Source organism: Macrotis lagotis, chromosome 1, assembly GCF_037893015.1.
Source record: "Macrotis lagotis isolate mMagLag1 chromosome 1, bilby.v1.9.chrom.fasta, whole genome shotgun sequence".
NCBI classification, from domain to species: Eukaryota; Metazoa; Chordata; class Mammalia; order Peramelemorphia; family Peramelidae; genus Macrotis; species Macrotis lagotis.
This window is the reverse complement of record NC_133658.1, coordinates 648,543,442-648,559,507: the sequence shown is the minus strand read 5'-3', so window position 1 is coordinate 648,559,507 and position 16,066 is coordinate 648,543,442. Positions and strand designations below refer to the sequence as shown.

At 38.9% G+C, this 16,066-nt stretch overlaps 1 protein-coding gene across 3 annotated transcripts in view; it reads right to left on the bottom strand.

Annotated features, from left to right (window-relative positions):
- The window catches only part of GRAMD1B (GRAM domain containing 1B), a 332,765-nt gene that overhangs the window by 260,978 nt on the left and 55,721 nt on the right, over positions 1 to 16,066 (bottom strand). Inside the window, exon 1 of one of the 3 annotated variants that reach the window (XM_074215318.1) lies at positions 1,492 to 1,913. The exons of the other annotated variants lie outside the window; for them this stretch is intronic. Within the exon in view, the coding sequence (XP_074071419.1) occupies positions 1,492 to 1,580 (89 nt within the window). The 5' untranslated portion in view covers positions 1,581 to 1,913. Of the gene's footprint in view, positions 1 to 1,491; positions 1,914 to 16,066 lie in introns of those variants that run through there. 3 annotated transcript variants of the gene reach the window in all.

The window sequence follows — 16,066 nt, the reverse complement described above, 5'->3', positions numbered from 1 at the left end:
ATTAAAAAAAATGAAACCAGATATAGTCCCTGTCCTCCACAAAATTATAATCTATTAGATACAACCAGAGCCATATGCAAATGACTACCATGTAAATGAGAATATTACCAGAATAAAATCATTTGAAATCCAAGTAAAATGCTAAGGGAGATCTTGAGGAGAGTAAACATCACTTTCTTTTGAGAGGGAATCAAGGAAAGTTGCAGGAAGAGACAAATTTTTATGACCTTATGAAACTGGAGGGTTTTACAGATAGGAGGGAGCAACAGCAGATAAAAATGAGGGAGAGAGAAAGGTTGGAATTGTTATTCACTAAATGCTAAAATTTCAGAGCCAGAAAGGGCATTAGAGTTCAATCTCCCCCTTCCTCAAATGAGAAAACCAAGACCTCAGTGGAGGCAGTGGGGGTGGTGAAGGGAAGTGGGAGAGAAACCACAACTCCAGGGCTAAGCAAATATATAGAGTATTGTTTGGAAGAAGCAAGGATTAAAGTGGTGATGATAGAAAATAGTCCAAATTTAGTTTAAATGTAGAACTAGTTCCATAAAGAGATAATGTGAGGTAAACCTGAAAAACAATGAGAAAGAACTAGATTGTGGAATGCCTAGAATGATAGCATAACCCAGTAACCCCAAAATGAGGACCCTGGCAATGATGTAGCTTGCACATGCCCCTTCATTGGATGACTCTACCAGAAAAATACTGAGGATGGACAGCTAGGACTATACCAGTTAACCAAGTTACCATACTCAACCAGATTCCTAATCTCAGACTCATCCGCAACTCTTCCCTCTTCCTTACTTTATGTTCTATTTTTTAATCAACAAGTATGTGTCAAGCATGATATTAATTGTTAGGGAAATGAGCAAGACAAAAACAAAGTCCTTGCCTTCAAGGAGTTCACATTCTCGTAGGGGAGACAGCATGCAAATAACTATGCCTATCTAAGACAGAAACAGTGTAAATGGTAGGTAGTCTCAGAAGAAAAGAAGTAGGGGATTACCAAAGGCCTATGGTGAGGGTTTGTCTGGCTTTTTTGCTTTTCTTCTTCAAATTATTTTTCCCCAATCATCAAGCTTTTATATATATATATATTTCCTCCCACTTACTCCAAGAAAAAAAAAAAGGGAAACAGATCTTTGTGTCTTACCCTCAATATTCAATCAGTTGCCAAATATTACTGATTCCATCTCCACAACTTTTGCAGCATCTATGTCTCCTTTTCACTCACAGGCCACCACCCAGGTTCAGGCTCTCCACACCCCTCACCTGTACTATTGCAATAGCCAACTCACTGGTTTCTCTGCCTCCATCTATTCCCTATGGCCATAGCCTTTCCTTCAATTGCCATATGGATACTCCTAAACTACAGGTCTAATCTTTTTACCCACTGGCTCAGGAAGCTTCTGGGTCTCCTGGATACTTTTAGAATAAAATGAAAACTGCTCTATTTGATGTTTAAAGACTATCAAAAATCAGCCTCCATCCTACCTTGCCAGGTTTACAGCCAACCAGCCCTGTTTGCTGTTCCCCATACACAGCAGACTGGCCCCCATATCCAGAAGGCTTTCTCTGCTCATCTCTGCCTTCCAGAACAGCAAGTATCCTTTCAAGGCTCAGCTCATGTGCCCCAGCAATCACAGTTACTTTGTATATATTTTGTGGAAACTAGGTAGAGCCTAGAGTTAGGCAGATTCATCTTTCCAAGTTCAAAGCTGACCTTGGTGACTTCCTGTGTGACTTTGAGTACATCACTTAACCTTGTTTGCCTTAGTTTCCTTAATCTGTTTTCTTTTTTTGTTGTTTTTTTTGCAAGGCAAATGGGATTAAATGACTTGCCCAAGGCCACACAGCTAGGTATTATTAAGTGTCTGAGGTCGAATTTGAACTCAGGTCTTCTGAATCCAGGGCCAGTGCTCTATCCACTAGCCTCCCCTAGTTTCCTCATGTGTAAAATGAGCTGGAGAAGGAAATGGCAAACCACTTCAGTATCTCTGATAAGAAAACCCTCCAATGAGGGTCAGGAAGAGTCAGACACAATTGAGCAACAAAATATATTTGATATTTAGTTACCTGGGTACATGTTGCCATCTCCTTCCTTCTCTTTACCCAACAAAATGTAAACATCTTGAGGGCCAGGGACTGTCTTTCATTTTTGTCTTAACACCCTAGTAATTCAATACAAGGCAGGACACATGGTAGATGTTTAATAAAAACTTGCTGACTGAATGTGTTGCTATAGTTTCATATATATCAGGGAACAGTGCCCAGTGGGCATGACTTCAAAGAGGACTTTAAGATTTTTTTTTAAGGTACCATTGAAGTTAGAAAGAAAGTATACCTGGAATATTCCAAGAGAACCACTTTAACATTTTTTTTTGGCACACTCCACATTTCCAGATCTTTATCTCTTCTTCATACATGCTCTCTCATACTTTTTCTCTTTCACACAGACTGACACACATTCTCTCTCTCTCTCTCTCGCTCTCTCTCTCTCTCTCTTTCACATACACTCTCACAGTCTCTCATATACACACATGTTCTCACACATGCACACATACACTCACATACACATACTTTTCCTCCTCTATCTATGTGGCTTATAAACTTGTACAGGCACCTGTTTTCAGGAAGACCTGGCGCTAGCCACAGGGTGAATACGCCTGACTCTCACAGCAACAAAGTTCATGTCTTATAGAACAGTAACTACATTGAAAGCCTGGACAGTGACAAATTTTAAAAACGAAGGACAAAAGACCAAAAAAAAGAAAAAAAGACATTCTCAAACCTCATATGTGACATTCAAAACAAAGATAAAGCTGGAAGCTGCCCAGATCTCCCTATCCATCCTCCTCTTTTCCAGTCAGGCCAATCTGAGCTGGACCCAGGACAAAGATAACAGTTACCAACACAAATGCCAGAAACTATCAGGAGAATAGGGGATGGGGGTCGGAAAGGGAATGAGGCTAGAATTGTTATTCAATGAATCCCAAAATTCTAGAGTCAGAAGAAACAAAACATCCTCCTTATATAAATAAGAAAATTGAGACCTCACAAGAAAGAAACTATACCAAAGATATAAAGCTAGTAAGTGGCAGAGCCAAGACTGATGAAGAAATGGAACAGGGCAAGGAAGGAATAAACATTTATTAAGGGCTTATACATGCCAGACCCTGTACTGAATGCTCTACAGGTATTTCATTTAAGCCTCATACCCATCTTGGGAGATAGGTGTTATTATTTTTCCCATTTTACAGTTGGGAAAACTGAAACATGGTTAAGTGACTTGTCCAGGGTCATACAGCTAGCTGAGGCTGAATTTGAATCCAGGTTTTCCTTTAACCTATGCTACAACCACAGTACCACCTAGTGGACTCTAGGAAGAAGCGGAACCAAACCTAGGTCCTAAGATCAAAATCCCCTTCATTTAACAAATGAAAAAATTAATAGAAGGAGCAAGTATAAGAAACAAATCTTTTTAAAGTCTTATTCTGAGATGCAGTCCAATGGTTTCACCAGACTATCAAAGAGATCTGGGGCATCACCTTAGACTTTTTCCTTTCATGTTCTTTCCATCTTCCAGTCTTCAGAGACCTGACAGCCCCAAGAAGATACTGACTGGATCCTTGAACATTCTCTTCAGTTCTGGGTGTAAACTCAGGTCCCAACTTCCATTTGGCCTAGTTCTCTTTCTATCTTAATACATAGCCTCACCCATCCATTTGAATGACTTGTGGTATAGATTAGTACAGACACCTATTCCACTCAGAAAGATGAAGTTTTGTTTTTATTCTTGGTTTTTTTGCTTGCTTTTTGGCAAGGCAATGGGATTGAGTGACTTGCCTAAGGTCACATAGCTAGGCAATCACCAAGTGTCTGAGGCCTGATCTGAACTCAGCTTCTCCTAACTCCAGGGCCAGTTTTCTATCCACTGTGCTACCCAGCTGCCCTTGTTTTTATTCTTTTTTCTTTTGGGGGGGGGTTGCAAGGCAATGGGGTTAAGTGGCTTGCCCAAGGCCACACAGTTAGGTAATTATTAAGTGTCTGAGGCTGGATTTGAACTCAGGTACTCCTGACTCCAGGGCCGGTGCTCTATCTACTGCACCACCTAGCCACCCCTCTGTTTTTATTCTTAATGAGAAAATCAGACCAGTTCATCCCAATTAGCCCATATTCTAATATTTCCAAGTCTCCTAGGACCAAAGACATTCCATTTTATGCAGGGAGAAGAAATAATATTCTTTCTCTTGTCAAAATGATCTTTTGGCTAGAGGTTTTTAAAGCTGCCATGCTGTTCAAAATGGTCTAGACTCAGAAGGATATTAAAACAAGAGAAGTGCCACTCCAAGGGAGATCATCCCATATGAGTCCTTCCAGGACTAGGTCTCTCATACAACTGACCTTCACCTTATAGACCCAAACCAGAACCAGAGACTACCACTCTTCACAACTACATCAATCAGTGGCAACAGAATGCTAGTTCAAATTTCCCTTCTTCTGCAATACTTAGGAATATTGATTGAGAGTAGTTTAGGGACCTCAGAAATCATCTATCTCAACCTCCTTGGTTTACAAATGAGGGAATGGGGGAGGAGCTAAGAAGTTAAGTGATTTGCCCAAGGACACAGAGGTAGAGATTTAAATCCAGATATTTTGGTTCCATATATAACATTCTTCCTACTGGGCCACCTTCCACTGAACCTACCTTCTTTTTGTAATTCATTGGATTATCACAGGTAGGATAAATCTAAGCAAAATGCACTAAATTCCTTGTCTTATGCATAGCAAGCACCAATTCCTTTCCCATCTAAGCCTGGCATAATTGCTGGCTGACATTCCAGTGAATGTCATTTCTTACCCCTATGACTAATCTCTCATCCTCATCTTCCTCAGCCCTAAATCTCCTATCCAGTTGTGCCCCCTTCCGACTATGACCTCCCTCTAGAACCCCATGCTTTCAATAACAAAGTTTTCTTCATCTTGTATGTTTTCCTCTCATGCTCCTTCCATCTTCTGGCACTCATAGAGACCTGACTCTACCTAGAAGATGCTGCATGCCCCCACCATCTTTTCCACCCTGGCCGTTCCTTCTCTGGTGTTCCTGCCAGACTGGACTGGGACAAGGAGTAGGTATATACACACCTTGCTTCATTCTGTTACTTTCAGGTCTCCCAATACTATTTTCATTTAGCAACTTCTCCTTTGAAGTTCGCTCTATTTAGATATCTCATCCTAACAAGGTTTTTGTTTCTCTCTCTCTGCACCAGAGTTCTTAACATTTTTTTTCTGTCCTACAGGCCTTTAAAAGTCTAAAGAAGCCTAGAATAATATAAATAACAAACAAATAAATAAATAAATAAATAAAATAGATAGGACTACTAAGGAAGTCAATTATACTGACATACAATACTCTCATATTTGCTGTTCTCTGTAGATGATGTCCCATCTCCCCCTTCTGGGCCTTTGTACAGATTGCTCCCCATTAAGATTCTTTTTTTCCTCTTCTCTGCCTTTTGGAAACCCCAGCTTCCTTCAAGTGCTGCTTCTTTACTCTCTAAGGCGTGATATCACCTTTTTCTGGCATCCTCCCCTTCAAAATCACCATATTTACTTCAGAGAATATTGCAGATTTACTTTTCTTGTATGCATTATGTTTGCCCCCAGCAGAATGTAACTTTCTTCAAGGAAAGAATGATTCAAATTTGTCTTTACATTCCTAGGTCCCAGCAGTGTTGGACACAAAAATGGAGATACATATTAGAGAAATAAATAATTAGGTAGATAGATAAATAGATAGGTAGACAGATGTTAGAAAGAGATAAATACATGGGTAGATAGATGGAAGAGAGACAGAAAGGAAGACAGGTTAATAGATATTTGATAGATAGGGTATGTAGATGGGTAGACAGATGTTAAAGAGATATATGTATGTATGTATAGATGGATGTATGGATGGATCGATGGAGGGAGGGAGGGATGGAGGGATTGAGGGAAAGATAGACAGTCAGGAAACACTGGTTAATAGAATGACAGTAACTTGAGTAGCATGCATGTATAAATCTGGATCTAGATTTGGATCTGGAGTCAAATGACTGCAATTTTGAATCTTAACTTTTATCATTTTTCTACCCATACAGCTTCAGGTAGATCCTTGGACCTCTCTGCACCTAAGTTACTTTATCTCATCAAATGAGGAACTGACCTAGAAAGATGCCCCCCAAGGTCCTTTTGAGCTCTCTAAACCTAGAATGTCATATTTAGAAGACAAAATTCTCCAATAAATCCTCAAATTTAATGATGAAAAGAGTCCTTCCCAAGATGACAACATTAGTTATCAATGATTTACGAACACAAACCCAGGTAACCTAAGTCAAGTGATCTTTCCTCTTTTTCTCTGATGCCTCTAAAGTAATATAAAGCACATCCATCACTCATGAGGTTAACCTCAACAAGTTGAGGTTGTTTTCCAAAACATCTTTAGTTTCCTTTAGAACCAATTGAGTTTGATGGGGAAGGAAATTGCAAGAAACTACAACACAGTCCATTATGGACCTCTGGAGGCTGTCATTCACACTTAAGCAGCAAGTGATACAGAGCTGCCTCTCTCCCCCCATACCACCTCACAGTCAGCATGTGGTCAGGGACCTTGAATGCACTAGGAAACCCTCTCCCACTGGATTATGTGTGGCCAGTACATGTAGGCAGCCCTAGCCCCATAAACTGACTTGTGACCCATCCCTGCTACAAAAAGTCGGGGTGGAGGAGGAGTACAGTTCATAAACTGTCTCATTCCCTACTTCCAACTCCTTTGAAGAATGGTTTGCAAAATCATTTACATTTGGCATATTCCAAGTTACTGTGAAAGAAACCAAATTCTGATCCTCTTCCCACTCTCCACCTACTGGAACCCTCAAATCACTTCAATTCAGCTGCAGTTTAATAAGTCATTTGTATGCATAAGCAATTACTCATTTCAGGTTCCCCTCCCCCTTCAAACTATTTCAGATATAGCCCAGACCTAACTTAGGTTGTGTCTACATATTATAAGGGAGAGGGGAAGATTAAGGTCAAAAAAACAGCCCATGGGAAAAAAAGAGAGGTTAGGTTTAAGTTCTCTGGAGCCAAGCAGAACAAATCTAATCCCTCTTAATATGACAGCCTTTCATATATTCAAAAATAGTTATTTTCACTATACCTTTGTTCCCCTGCCCTGCATACATGTATTTTAATTTACTAGATAATATTTTCATTTTGCCTGTGGAATGAATGATCTTGACTTCTTCTGAAAACAACTAGAGGAAGGATGATTCCTTCCAAGTTCAATATAAATAAATGGTGAAGCTTGGATGAACCTGACTGTGAGCTAGGACATTTTTCACAACTCCATGCTACCAGTACTATGCTAATGTTAAGACCAAATCACTAAAACTACTTTAAAGCCATAATCCTAAATCTCAATTAAAAATGTTTGTCTAATTAAATTGAATTGATCAGTAATTCTTTCTCTCTGAATTTGTCAGAGTTAAACCATACATATAACTTCATGGGGCCCCCAGAAATAACCTAGGAATAACCAATCTACACTGGATTTAGTAGGGTGGAATAATCCCAGAGGATGCTTCATTTCAGGGAATTTAAAGGTTTGTACTCTTCAGAACTGGGGTTCAAGTTCTCAAGAGCTGATGACCTTAGAACAAGATTGTTTCCCTGAAACTCAATGTCCTCCTAGTGAAATGAAGAAGTCCATCTTAATGCCCTCCAAGATTTTTTTCCAGTTCCAACAGAAGCCTTTAAGTATCAATGACCAGTGCTCATAAAGATAGTCTCTTTTTAGAGGCACCATCAAATCCCATTTAAGGAACTGCTTGGTTCTATCTCACATTGAAAAGAATTTTTAACAGGGTTAAGAATCAACCAGATATCCCCCCCAAAAAAGAGTATGATAGTAATTGGATTTTTCTGCCCTCTGGTGGTTAGAATTTAATGTGACCCAAACTAAATTGATGTTACTGCTACAGGAAGAAAAATCCTAGGACTATAAGACCTTGGAGTTGGAATTCACTTAAAGAACATTCAAGTCCATTCATTGTACTTATTTATTTCAGAGAGAAATTATTCAATTACCAAATTCTATTATTACTTCTAATCAGGTGACTCCAAGATCTACAAATTCTACCCTAGTCTCTCACCTGAATTTCAGATACATATCACAACTGCCTAATTAAACATTTCCACCTGCATGTCCCATTGCATCTCAGATTTAATATATCCAAAATACAACTCACTTCCTTTCCCAAAAAACTCTTCTTTCTTCCAAAATCTCTATTTCTGTCATCCTTCTAGTCACCAAGTTCACAACACTGATGTCATCCTCTATTGCTTCCTCTCCTGCAATCCATCTAGCCAACTAGTTGCCAAATCTGGTTTCTAACTCCACTACATCCTCCTATCAGCCAACTTCTCCCTACTTCCACCACTCTAATTTAGGACTCCATTATTACCTGCCCCATAGGTCTATGGCAATGACCTCCTGATTAGTCTCCCTACTTCTAGGTTGGCCCAGTCCCAATCCATCCTCCACACAGCTTCCAAAGCAATTTGATTAAATTACAAATCTGATGATGTGATTTGCCTGCACAATAAATGTAAGCAGCTCCCTTTTATTCTGAGGATGAAATATAAATTATTAGACATTAAATACCCTTTATAACCCACACTCCAATATACCTTTCCAGACTTGTCTTGATATTACCACCCTTCCTGTACCCTATGCTCTTGCCTTCTTGCTATCCCTCATACAGGCCATTCTATCATCAAGTTTTGTGTCTTTGCCCTAGCTGTCATCTATTCATGAAATGCTTCACCAATCCCTTCATCACCATCTCTCTTAGATGCCTACATTTCCTTCAAGTCACTGTTCAAGTGCCACCTTCCACATGAAGCTTCTCCTTTTTTCCCAACTTTTAGTTCCTTTCCCTAAGTTATTTCTGATATTTTTTTATAATTTCTATAGACTTGTATATGTATATATTGCCTTTCATGATTAGTTTGGTGTTTTTACTATTTTATTTTATTATTTCAATTACATACAAAGATAATTTTCTACATTCATCTTTTTGTAAGTTTTTGGGTTCTCCAAATTTATACCTCTCCCCCTCCCCTCCCCTCTTTGCATGACAGCAAGTAATATGATATGAGTTATGCATGAATAATCAAATTTAGTATATTTCCATATTAGTCATGTTACAAAAGAAGAATCAGAGTTAAAGGGGGGGAAAACCCAACTCATGTTTAGTTTGTAGGCTCCTTGAGGGCAGCAACAGTTTCATTTATGTCTTTTTATTCCCAGTATTCAGTAGAGTAGAGTTCTGGCACTCAGAAGATGCCTAATAAATGCTTGTTAATGTACTGATTGATGAAGAAAACTAAGTGATATTCCCAAGGTAACACACAACAGTCGTCATGAAAGCCACACCAATGTGCTTTCTAAACAACAAATTCAACATCTATTAAATACCTACCATATACAAATCACTGTGCTAATCACTGGAAAGGAAATGAATGTTAGACAAAACATATTCTTTGACTTCAGGGAGAGGAAATGAATATTAAATAAGACAAATTCCCTGCCTTCACTGAGTTTACAGTTTAATGGGTAGATTTTGCAAATAGCTGTAATATAAAATATATGATCAATACATAAGAGAAGCAGAAGTAAAATGCTATATAATGTCCAAAGGGGAAAAAATAAACCAGAGAAAGCAGTTAAGGCTTCATAGAGGAAATGGTTTTTCAGTCAAATTTTAAAAGACAGATAAATACTCAACAAGGGAATAAAGAGGGGATTTCAGATATAGGGAACAGGATGAGAAAACTATGGAAAAATGTTTTGGACTGTGAGTAATTCAGTTTGGCAAAAACATAGATTTGGGTTGAGGAATAAACAGTCTGAGACAAGACTGGATAAGAGAGAGTAGCACCAGATTGTGAAGGGCCTTGAAATCCCAGTCTTTATTCAACAGGCAAGAGAGGGCCACTTCAGGGTTTTGAGAAGTATCATGATTCAAACACTGCATCAGGAAAATTAATCTGGCAGTGATTTGAAGAAAGGTTTGGAAGGAGGATAGATTGATTGTAGGAAGAATTAAAACTATTGCTATCCAGGTAGATAGTAATGAAGGCCATCTCTTTCTCCATCCTCATACCTCCTGGGGAAATAGTATTGAGTCCATCCTTGAGACACCTTTAACCAATCCCTAACAGCAGTAAGGGAAAGCAATTTAAAAAAAAATTTCCCCATAGCCAACCCATCTTATTTCTCATCACTACTTTGAAATGAAGTGGCTACATGAGGGAGCCAAAGTTGAATCTTTAATGGTGAATTATCTTTTATGAGCAGCCTATGGCTCCATAAAGAAAAGTCATTAAATGTGAACAGCAATTTATTGAAGAATACTGGTGAGAACTTCATTTACCTGAAATGGTTTCCCCAGTGGACCTAAGGATAGACAAGATTGTTTCCTGAGGAACCCCATGCTTCTCTAGTTATATGATCATTTACTCTCACTTTCTGAAAGGTGAAACTGAAGGCCAAAACTAATAATCAAAGAGGTGACTCAACCATCCTCAAATATGCAATAGGACAGTATGTAGTTTTATGGGCAGGATGCTATTTGTTTTCACAAAAGGCAAAACAAAAGGAAAGAGACTCAAATTGCATCACAAGAAGACTGAAGTTAATCAGAAGGAAGAACTTCTTATCAGTAATGGAACTATGTTTTTCTTTTTTAAAAAAATATTTATTATTAACATTCTTTTTCAATTCTTTCCTCTTTATTTTATTTTCCCTCTAGTTGAAACCAAGTTTCAACATTCACTTTCAAAACCTTGAGTTCCAAAATCTCTTCCTTTCTCCCACCCCACTCCCCCTCATTGAGAAAGTTACTTAATATAGGTTAAAAATGTGTAGTCAGGAAAAACATTATTACAATAGTCATGTTGTAAAAGTAAACATAATCCCATCAAAAAAGAAACCTAAAGAAAAATAAAGTTAAAAAATATGCTTCAAGCTGTATTCAGACATCATTAGCTTTATCTTTGGAACGGATGGTATTTTTTTTTATCATCCTTCAGAGTTCTCTTGGGTCATAGTATTGCTGAGAAAAGGTAAGATTCTGTCCCTCTCTCCCATTCCTCTCCCACCCACTAAGAAGACAAACAATATGATATCAATTATACATGTGAAATCATGCAAAACCAATTTCCATATTAGCCATATCAAAAATAACCCCCCCCCAAAGCTATAAAATTATACTTTAAATTCAGCACTGTTTGAGTTCACCAGTTCCCTTTCTGGAGGTGGATAGCATTTTTTATCATGCATCATTTTTAATTTTCTTAGATCACTATACTGTGTACACTTTTCAAAATAGTAGTGGAATCTCTTTTCCTAAAGACTGTGTAAATAGATGTCAGGACATTTTGGCATTATACATTACTGTTAAAAGAGGAGCAGTAGACACAGTGTGGGGACCTGAGTTCAAATCCAGCCTCAGATACTTTCTAGCTGTGTGACCTTGAGTAAGTCTCTTAAACTTGTTTGCCTTAATTTCCTTATCTGCAAAATAAACTGGAGAAAGAAATAGCAAAACACTCCAATATCTTTTGCCAAGAAAATGACACAAAGAATCAGAGGTGACTGAAAATGATGGATCAATAACAAGGTTAAAAGCAACCTTAGAGAGCATCTATTCAGCCCTATTTTACAAATGAGTAAAATGAAATCTAGGGTGGTTAAGAGAACAAGTCAGTCAATTTGCATTTATCTAGTACCTACTTGTCCTAGGGGCTTAAAGAGTCCACAATCTAATCTACATGCAAACAATGCCTATACAAGATTAATTAGAGATAACCAACAAGAATGAGGGAGGCACTAGACTAAAGGAGAATCAGGGAAAACTTGCAAGAAGGTAAGGTTTTACCTGGAAAGACTTATATGAACTGATGCTGAGTGAAGTGAGTAGAACCAGAACACTGTACACAGCAATAGCAACCTCAACATGGTGTTATAATCAACTATGATACATATAGCTCTTCTCAGCAATGCAATGATTCAATACAATTCCATGAGACTGATGATAGAAAATACATTCATGTCCAGAAAAAGAACTATGGAATCTGCATGCAGATTAAAACATACTATTTCACTTTGTATTTTTTCTTTCTCATGGTTTTTATCTCTTGTTCTGATTATTTTTCACAATGTGACTAATATAAAAGCATGATTGTATATGTATAACCTATATCATATTACTTGCTGACAGGAGAAAAGAGAGAAAGAAATTTGGAACTCAAAAATCTTATAAAAATGAATGTTGAAAACCATCTTTGCATGTAATTGGAGAAAAATACTATTAAGTGCAGAAACAAACAAAAAAAGAAGGTAGGGGTTTAACTGAAACATGAAGGAAGCCAAGGATGTTAGGAGGCTATTAAGATTCTAAACTAGGCTAAGGGTCTCCTAAGCAGTTTTCCAATTCTCTTCCCTACACACCCATCTTGGGTGACTGATGTTCTTAACATTTTTGTTCTCATTAAGGTTACAAGACTTAATGACCCTCTTAAAGTCTTGTCTAGTTCTCAAATTCTAGCATTATCTCTTTTTTAAGAGTTTCAGAAATGGGGGTGGCTAGGTGTCTCGGTGGATAAAGCACCAGGCCCTGGAGTCAGTAGTTACCTGGGTTCAAATCTGGTCTCAGACACTTAATAAAAATTGCCTAGCTATGTGGCCTTGGGCAAGCCACTTAAGCCCATTGCCTAGCAAAAACCTAACAAAACAAAGTTTCAGAAATGGAGCCCCCTGCCCAACCAGAGTAGCAGACATTTATTAATTGCCTGTTTTGTGATAGGCATTTCACTTAAGATATAAATACAAAAAAAAAAAAAGCAAAGAGAAAGAAAGACATTTTTAGGATTAGTGCTTCCCTTTTAGGATTAGTGCTAAAGCCTAGGGTCTAACACAGCTGGGCTCCCTCACACACAAACTAATAGGAATCTATATCTGGGGACAAATGCTTTTAACTCCAACTGTCCTCAGTCCACCCCGGTCACATTTTTTCCCACCCAAGACCCACTTCAAGAGCTTATCCCAGCTCATTATTCCAGCCTGAGGGGCAGGAACAAGAAGAGGTGGGTTTAAAAAGGTCATCAGCTGTAGAAGGTAGTGAAGTAGGTGTGAACAGATGGACTGTGCAGCTGTCACCAGAAGAGGCCTCAGGGGATAGGCAGAGATCCACCAACTCACTCTCTTTCTGCCTTGTCTTCCCCCTCATACCCCAACCCTGTGTTGAGTCTGCATCTTGGTGGGGCAACAACTTTCCTGTTAGCTTTTTTTTTTCAAATGTTACTTTATTTTATTTTTTCAATTACATTGTAACAACAATTTTCAACATTGATCTTTTTGTAAGCTTTTGGGTCCTGTTAGCATTTTAACTGTTGGGTTGCAGTTTTATATTCAGGCTTCCATTTTCATACCCTACAGGACAGAACTTGGTATAGATGAGTGGAGAATGAGAGGCAAGCAAAACCGGCCTCATGTATTCCAATTAATGTTGGGACTCCATACAGATACAGCTTCCAGGAAAGGCAAGTCACTGTTGGTTCTCTTCCTTCTTAGTTGTCCCTACTTACCTGGCTGCCCTCAGGGAGAGGCCATTGTGACTGCAGGAGTAGAGGGATCCTGTTAGAACTTGGGCCATGTAGACAGAACTCCCACAGAAAAGGGTTTGAATTGTTTATTGTTAAAAGGTTGAGACTAGAAAGAGGAGCTCCAGAAGAGGAGCTGGTATCACTTTAGACCTGCCTTGAATATCTAGATAACTGTGTAACTCTGGAAAGTTACTAACCTTTCCACACTAGTGCCCAGGCAACTCTAAAACTATGATACAACTACTGATTATCTGCCTTACTATAGTGTCCCCTTAAGGAGGTTCCTTGTGCCAAGGAAATCACAGGTCTTGATTTAAAAAAAAAAAGTGTGTTTACACATGCACGTATACATGTATTTTCTATTTATCAGACAATATAAGTGCTGGGAAAACAAGAAGAGCAAAAATAGTCCTTGCCTTCAAGGAGCTTACAGTCTAATGGGGGAAGACAACATGTAAGCAAATATATACTAAGCAAGATCTATGAAGAATAAATAGGAAATAATTAGCAGAGGGAAGAAGCTGGGATTAAGAGGAATTGGGCTTCTTATAGAGGTTTCCTATAAAAGGTGAGGTTTCAGTTGGAACTTAAAGGAAGTCTGTTAGGAAAAGATTGAAAATAAATGATAGAGTGGCGATGACAGAGAATACAATCATATAGAAAAGGATAGGATCACTTTTAGCAGGTAGAAAGGTTATACTTGGTAAGGAGGAGTGGCCACTTCATATGTGAAACAAGGGTGAAGGTAGAAATAGTGGTAGAAGTCTGTTAGAGCAGAGGAGAAGCGGTCCATATATGTGTGTGTGGGCATAAATACCTGGCCCTGATGTGTGTAAACACACACACACACACACACACACACACACACACACACACACACATATACATATATATATATATATATATATATATATATATATATATATATATATATATATGTATGTATTATACCTAAACATTTTACCTGGACTCACTGCCTACTTTCTATTGCCACACAGTTGCCATCCTCCTCAGGTGAAAACATCTTCCTCTGACAACCATCCACTCTGAGCCTTCCATCTCCTGCTGGGTCCCCTGGGGAAAGGCAGCAAGAAACCTGACCACCTGTCTTTCATCTCCCTTAGAGCAAAGATTACTATCTGTATCAGCACAAGGTAATTTCTACCTCCTGCTGCCAGCAGGCTCTCCTGGGGCAACTCAGCAAATCAGTGCAGAGAAGCAACTTTCCCTTTGACCTCAAGCCTCCATGTTCTGCTGAGCCTATCCCTTGAGGGAAGAGGCCAGTTGGTGGGGAACAGGAATTCTTTCTTCTGCCATGAAGTTTCAATTTCTATTTCTGTTGTCCCCTATCCTACTAATCTCCATCCTTCAGACACAGTGAGGCATGACCTCTCATTTAATCATCTGATCATATTCCTTTCATCTCATACTTAACTTGCCTCCATCCCTGTTTCCTCCTCCTCTGGAAAGTGAAGAGGTTCTTTCCACTCTGATAAACATTCTTACATCTTTCATATCCCAGTCATCCAACTCTCATTCCGCAACCCCCACCTCCTGATTTTTTATTCTTACCTCCCTTAATCTTTCCACCCCAAAATTTCCATCAACCCCCCCACCTTTGTATTATGACATCTGGAATGCCTGTTCCACAGGCAACAAATTTCTCTTCATCCTAAATCTTTTCCTCTCCCACTCTTTCACTCTACTAGCTATTACCAAAACTTGGCTCTCCCTGCCTTGCTCCACAACCCTTCACAGATGACACAACCTCCTGAACACCCTTTTCAAGCTACATCTTCACTCATTCTCCTTGACTCACTAATAAAGGAGGGATAGCCAGGACATTCCTTGCTCTGCCATTGCCATTTTCAGGTTTTCCCCTCTATCTCCATTACTCTATATCTTCTCTTCCTTTGAGGTTCATGCTATTTATATCTACTATCCAATCAAAATCCTGGTATCTATCACCTACAGACCCTTATGTCATTCCCCTTTCTTCCTCACAACTTTTCTCTCCTCCCCAACTCTACCCTCATATTACGGGACTTAAGCACTCATACTGATTCTCCCTCAAAAATCCCAACCACTCAATTTCTCAGACTCCTCACTTCCCATGAGCTACTCCCTCAGTCACACATAAAGAGATACTCTTGATTCTGACATCACCTACATATGTAGCATCTTCACAAGTTGTATTCTGAAAATCCTACAAACCATTGGCTCATCTCTGTGCCTTCCCTAACAAAATCCTACTCTTCGTTTGTATCAGTCCTTCCAATACCTTGATACTTTTATTCTTCTCCACACTTTCTCCCTGTACTAGTCACTCTCTGCTTTTCCCTGTCTTGACCCCCTTGGT